A 6757-nucleotide genomic window follows, 5' to 3' on the forward strand; every position below is an offset into this window, starting at 1 on the left:
GTTATTGGTACCGGTAGTTATTTCTGTTATACCTTGATTGCTGGACTGATTTTACCTCGATCCGTGGGAGTTGTATTCCTCTGGCTCTCCTTCCCATCCCTCCGGGAGTGGGAAGGTGAGGGGGGGAGGGGAAACAAAGGGGGAACTGTGCAGATTTAGTTTAAACCACGACACCCCCACAACTTCAGCTTTCATCGACCCATCTCATTTTTACCCTTTTCCACAGAAGGGCACTTAGCACCAGCATATCCAAAGAAGCACATTGTGAAGGACACCAAGGGCTTCTACAAGCAGAACATTTTAACCAAAGGCTCTTCCCGAGGTACTTACACTGCAGACAATACCTCAGCTCTTCTCATCTCCCCTTTCTGGAAGAGGCTCAGAGCAGCTGCCTCAGCCACCTCTAACATTGGAGAATCTCTCACCAGGGACTTACCCTCGTCCCAGCTGTGTCTTCTTTTCCTGCAGCCAGGTTTGACAGGTGATCCTGGCTTTTCGACAGCTTTGCTCACTGCCTCGCTTCCTGAAGTCAATTGTCTCTCTTCTGTCACCGAGTCCCACCAAACACCAGTACTCTCCTTTAAAAAACACCAAACAAACACAGAGACAAAGAAATGAAACCCAAGATCCCCCAACATTTTCTTGTTATGGTTGTAGGGACAAACCAGGAACTGTTCTTCTCCCCAAATGGACACTTGACAAATAAGCTAGAAGAACTCCAGCAGCAACGTGCATTGCTTGTTTTTTGGAGCCCTCTGCTGCTGCTCCGCATTTATTTTGCAGGCAACCACTGCCTGACCTGCTCCATTGCCATGGCCATGTGGCAAAACTCTGGAGGGGAAAAAAGGGACAGGAAAAAAGCCAACCAGCCAAGGGATGTTACTGTTCCACTGAGGAGGCCAAAGCCCAAAGTTAAGTGCTTGGACTTCATCTGTAGACAGAAAGACCTTCTCTCTACCACCTCTTCTAGAATATGAGTCTCTTCTGCAAATAGCCTATAGAATCAACAGCCTGAAGCTGAAGGATTCTTCAGAGCCTGCAACGTTTCCTTCTAGTCAGGCAAAATAAAGCTTTTGACAACTGCTGCATGTGAGTTTACAGAAGACAAAAGCTCATCACACTTGTGAAGGAGGTACCACTGATGCCAAACCTCACGCTCCCTACCTCGAGTCTGTCGTTACTCGGTGTTACACATACAAAAGGCAACATCTGTGCACAGTAATAGAAATACAACCACCTTCTTTGACAAAGTTGTGTCATAAGAGTCCAAAAGACCTTTGCAAATACAGAAACTGAATGCTCTGGGGAGAGCCAGTATCCCCCCAACTCACTTCCTGCTCCTGCACGATACCCGCTGCACTGCACTGTTTCTTCTTGGAAATGTGCCCTCTATGTGTATGGCACGAAGACTGCTAAGAAGGTCTTGTGAAAACCCTTTGGCTAGCAAAGCCTTTGTCTAACACTCGAACCACAGTTCATGGGCATAAAAACTAGGACGAGGAAGGAGGACTGTAGGCCACTACCTTCGCCAGCCAGAACCCACGTTTCAGGAGCAATGAGCTAAACCTCTCCATTCCTGGGCACATTTACCTCCCTTTCACCCTTACCTGCTCTCCACTGAACAGTCCTTCCAAAACAAACAGTTCAGGGGCTTGAGCCGGGCACTGATCCACCTGTTGTCTCCCTGCTTCAGGGGCTTCCTGTGGGGCCACAGGTTCTAGGGCCAGTTCAGCAGCAGCAGCACGTTCTACGCATGCAGTGTCATAGGGAGCAAAGAGAAGTTCTCCATCACAGCCTTCTGCAGCAGTTAATGCTTGAGCTGCTTCCATCAGAAATGATGTCTCTGCCGCTGCAGGTGTCACAGGTGCCAGCTCACTTTCCCCAGTGACAGAAGGGGTGTCGCTGTTCCCACTGTTAACCAGGAGTGGCTGACTTCTGAGAGACTGAGGGGCTGCCATCTCACTCTCCACAGGTTCCAATGGCACTATTTCGGCATTGGGTGGTGAAAGCATCTCATCCAGAAAATCAAGTATGGCTTCAAAATCGAATTCCTCCATCATCTTCTCTTGACCAGATGCCCCTCCAGAGGGCAGGCATTCACCTGCAGAAGGTGGCTGCCCTGGTGGGCTCTGGGAGAAACAAAAGACAGGGAACATTTATACCAAAACCAACAGTGATTGATCAGTCAGGCCTGATGGTATTGCTGTTTCTAAGGGCTGTGCAAGTGGTTTCTGACATTCAATACACACGCAGGGCAGGATGAGCAATGCTGGAGCTGCCTGCATCGCTCAACAGAACCTTGGGGAAGTGCCTGCCCCACAGTGCACATAAGGTAACCTGATTATTGACCAGAGCTCAGGGAGATCCACAAGCAAAGCACTGTCTACTCTACCAACTGCTGCAAGCTGTTTGGGACAGAAAAGTGGAGCTGGTTCCAGGATTTCTGTCACATTAAAGAATCACCTTTTGTGCAGGCAAGGACATTCTTCAGATAAACGGAGACTCATGAACTAAAGCAAATTCTGGTGCAGCAAGCAAAACATAACACTTTGACAGGAAAAACCTCTCCAGCAATGAGGACACCCACGATGCTGCGGCCCTGACACCTCACCTGCATGACAGCCACTGCCCCTGACACTTTCAGTGCTGCTCTCAAATGGGCACTGGGAAACCCCAGGACTTGCCCTTTCTCCAGCAGATCCATTCCCAAACTTCTCTCCTTCCTGTCACAAGCACAGAACCCTGCAGTCCATGTGCAGGGGCTCCTCTGCTTCCCCCTGCTCTTCCCACGCTGCACTCACCTGCACAAAGCCGCAGTCGGTGTATGCCGCAGCCGCAGCACTGGCGCTGACAGGGAGAGGCTCTTCCTGGGCAGGGGGTGAAGGACCCTGCAGTGCAGCTGGAGAATTCAAACACAGAGATCAGACTGCCAGAACGGGTGTCCAGTGTGCACACTTCTATTGCTTACTTGGATTAAACACTGCACTGACCACAGAGTAAACTCAGTGCCTGAAATGGGTTATGACCTCCCCAGTGATTGCAAGACTGAATTTTTTTCACCCTAAAACGTATTGATTCTGACACATGTCCATGCAGATTACAAAAATATATAGTAAAGTTGATCTACCCACTCAGGGAAACTTCATGGTCACAGTCTTCTAGAGCTTAAGATCACCTTTTTGATTTGGACACCTGACTGTCTCATCACAACATACCACAGAAAGTGGATTCACGCAGGAAGAGCCTGCATGTTCACACTCTCAATTAAACACTGATCTGATTCCAAAAAGCAGCTTTGTAGCTGAAGCTGTACTCTGCAGGTATAATATCTTGGTGACTTGCAAAGGTATCCTCAGAGTAAAGGCATTCTTGGCAGGACAGATAATCTTTACCGATGGGCAGTGTTAGCAAAGGCAAAGGTGTCAAAACTATTTGGAATACTTCAAGTCTACCAAGGGAATCAAGATTCCACAAACACACACTTCTGTCCTACCCTGTGAAGTGCAGAGAAGACATTCCTGAGCTCTTCTGTCTCTGCCATAATTAATCCCATCAGACCACAAGAAATGAGCAGCTAAAGCACCTTGTGTCACCAGCCCTTATCAAGTATGGGACAGGGAACAGGGGTCTCCTTTGAACGCTAACGAGAGGGGGATGAACGGCAGCTTATGAAATAAATCATCATTTACTGAGCAAATGAAGGAAAAGATACAGCCCCTCCCATCAAACAAGATGGATCGGCCTCAATGGAGATTTGGGGATTGCCAAAAAAGAGACACACTGCTGCCCATACAAGCTACGGATGGGAAACTTCACCCCCTCTGTAGGACACAACATGGGGGAGGTGAAAAAACCCCCATGCAAGTTAGCCTAACACTGACTGTCTGTGGCCAATTGGTTTTCTCCTTGCCGTTGAGCCTCCAAAGAGGAGATCTCTGGAAAATCACCAGGGGACCCTCAAAAGCTGAACCAAGGACAGGAACACAAACCAGAGCATCTTTGGCCTTTCACGGTCTCTCTTCCTTTTCTAGACTTTACGCTTGCTGTCTAATTTTCACCTGAGTTACACACATGGGGACAGACACTGGAGAAAAACATTTCCAGCATCACTTGTCAATAACTTCTTGAGCAACAAGTGCAAAACTTTGGCCATACCCGTTGCATCGGGGGCTTGCAAGCACTGCCCTGGAGACGCACGGCTGCTGCCTTGCGGGAGGGAAGCGGCCGCAGCTGGACCCCCTCGCTGAAGCGGCAGAAGTGAGAACACAGTCTGCAGAGTGTACGTGACCTCTGTGGAACACTTGTGCAGGACGGGAAAGGGAGCCCCTGGGCCTGGAAAAGCTGGGGAAGCCCCGTGCCCTGGCAGCAGCCCAAGAGAACCCTGCCATGTTCTGGAAGGGTTCCCAGTCTGCTGGAAAGGCTCTGTCACGAAAGCACCGGGGTTCTGGCACAAGGCAGCTTTGTCCAAGTAACGAAAGAAGCTCTCTGGACCACCAGCTTGAGGAACCTGTCCTCCAGTCACCAGTCCTGCAAAACAAAGGGAAACAGGGGCTAAGGAAAGCACTTTTCACCGGCACTGCGAGGCAGGATGAGGAGCCAAGGCTCCACAATGTTCTTTGGGTACACCACCTTTGCTCCAGTGTTCTTCATCCACAAGCAGACTTTATTCTTACCCCTGAACATACAGTAACATAACAGGCACAGCAGTGCTGTGACAACACACACCTGCCTCTGACCATTTACTCTCCTGAAACGTCCACTAACAAGTGATCAGGAGTTAGAAAGGTGTTATAAATCAAAGTGGGTGGCACCTGACTAAACCAAGCATGAGGAATTCGGTGCTGTGAACTACAGCAGACAGTACATTACAATAAAAGCAGAATCAGGAAGCACTGCTTTGCTATGAATAATACTAATGTTTGATTATGATAATAACCCTGACACTTTAAGGTTGGGGTAAGATTAAGGTTATGAGCCATTAGGGATAGCATTTGAGGCCATTAGAATTAGGTTTAGGGGTAAGGTTTGGGTAAAGTGTTAGAGTTAGGGTTTAGGGTTAGGGGACATTAGAGTAAGGCTTAGGTTCAGCGGTTAGAGTTAGGGTTGGGATTAGGCTTAGATTTAGTGTTAGGGTCGAGATTAGGGTTAGTATTATGGTTGAGGTTTAGGGTTACTGTATGCCTAGGAGTTAGGGGTTACCATTAGGCTTTGGGTTGTAATCATAACCCATTAGCTCATGGAGACTTCTGGCAGAAATCCCAATGCCACATCTTTTCTCCTTTGCACAGAGCTGACGGGATGCTCTGGTTGGCGCTGCACATGGGCCACAGCCTCACGTCTTTTTAACGACAGCTGAGATAGCAGCCCTAGTGCCGTGCACGGAGCAGTAACGTTCTTCAGGTTCCCCTCACCTCCGGCTGCCGGTTTACAAAGCCCACGGCACCCAGCGCTTGGCACCACCCCGCCGGGGCCCACCCCAGCTCACCGGGCCTGGCAGCCTCGCCCAGCGTCGAGGCCGGCAGCAGCGGCTCCCCGTGCAGCGCCGTGCCGAGCAGGCGCTGGGGCGGGCGGCTGGGCACCTGCAGGCCGGCCGCCAGCTTGGCCTTGTTGGCGCTCGTCAGGCGCTTCAGGTGGACGAGGAGGTCGGGGCGGTCGCGGCGGAAATGGGGGCTGTAGAAGTGGAGCAGGGGCCCGGCCGAGCTGCCGGCACCGCCCCGCGACAGGCCCTGCAGGGGCTCCGGCCCCAGCTTACGGAAGCCGTACAGGTTGAGCTGCCGGATGAAGCTGGAGAAGTTCTTGGTCTTGAAGAAGGCGCCTGCCAGCGCTGCCCCTTCGCCGGCCGGCCCCGCGCCCAGCAGCTCCCGCTCGAAGAGCCGCTGGTCTATGAGCAGCCCCTCGCCAAGGGCATCCCAGCTCACGGAGCCGCAGCGCGGGCTGTTCACCAGCTGCCACAGCTTGGCCGGGAAGTGCTTTGGGTCGACAGCGCCGGGCAGCCGCTGTCCCTCCATGGCTCTCCCCGCCAACGGACGCTCGGGCCCCTCGCCCTGCACCGGCCGCCGCGCGAGGGCAGGCCCCAACGGCCCGCGCTGGATGAGCCGCACCTGCCCGCGCGCCGCCGGCACGAGAGCGGCCTCGGCCTGCGCTGCCCGCCGGGGCCGGCCCGACCTCGCGAGCCCCTCGCCGCAGCCGCAGCCCGGCCGCTGCCTCGGTGGCTCCCCGCTTCCCTCAGCTCCGCCGCTGCCTGCAGCGGCCCCAGCGCCCGACGGCCCCTGAGCGCTGCCGTCCCTGCAGCCGCTTCCCGGCCCCCCAGCCTCGACGTCGCCTCAACCCCCTTTGTTACAGAGGCTCCGGCCTCACACTGTTCAAGCCCCGTCAGCTCCATCCCTCTGCCCCGGGAAACCGGCAAGGCCAGACCCTGCCGCTGCTGCTGCCAGCGGCACAGACCACGGCAGGAGGCGCAGAGCGGCCACCGCGTCCAGCGCTCTCACGCCACCAAACCCAACTCCTTTGGCACCCTCAATTCTCTCTGCTCCTCTCTTCAGCGCAAAGTTCTAAACCAATAAAGAGCTTCTCATGACAGAGCCCGTCAAACGGAAAGGGAATTATTCCGGCTCCGCACTGCTGTAAAACATGTGCAGCTGTCCCGTGCCACGGGAGCGGCTGCCGAGGCGGGAGCTGGTGTAGGCAGGCGTCCTTTGGGCTGTCTGGGTCAGAGAAGGGGAAAAGAAATGCTGGGCTGGTTATTCCGCCGGCACCG

The 6757-nt window shown here is 53.2% G+C and overlaps 1 protein-coding gene across 1 annotated transcript; it reads right to left on the bottom strand.

The window, feature by feature from the left end:
• Positions 1–1689: 1689 nt before the first annotated feature.
• Positions 1690–6008, bottom strand: LOC117436858 (heat shock factor protein 5-like). Its single transcript, XM_034068402.1, has 4 exons — positions 5486–6008; positions 2802–2899; positions 1964–2129; positions 1690–1700 (listed from the first exon to the last, which is right to left on the bottom strand). The coding sequence occupies exons 1-4, from the start codon at positions 6006–6008 to the stop codon at positions 1690–1692; spliced, it is 798 nt and encodes a 265-aa protein (XP_033924293.1).
• Between the last annotated feature and the right edge of the window lie 749 nt (positions 6009–6757).

Source organism: Melopsittacus undulatus, chromosome 12 (genome assembly GCF_012275295.1).
Source record: "Melopsittacus undulatus isolate bMelUnd1 chromosome 12, bMelUnd1.mat.Z, whole genome shotgun sequence".
In the NCBI taxonomy this organism is placed as follows: Eukaryota; Metazoa; Chordata; class Aves; order Psittaciformes; family Psittaculidae; genus Melopsittacus; species Melopsittacus undulatus.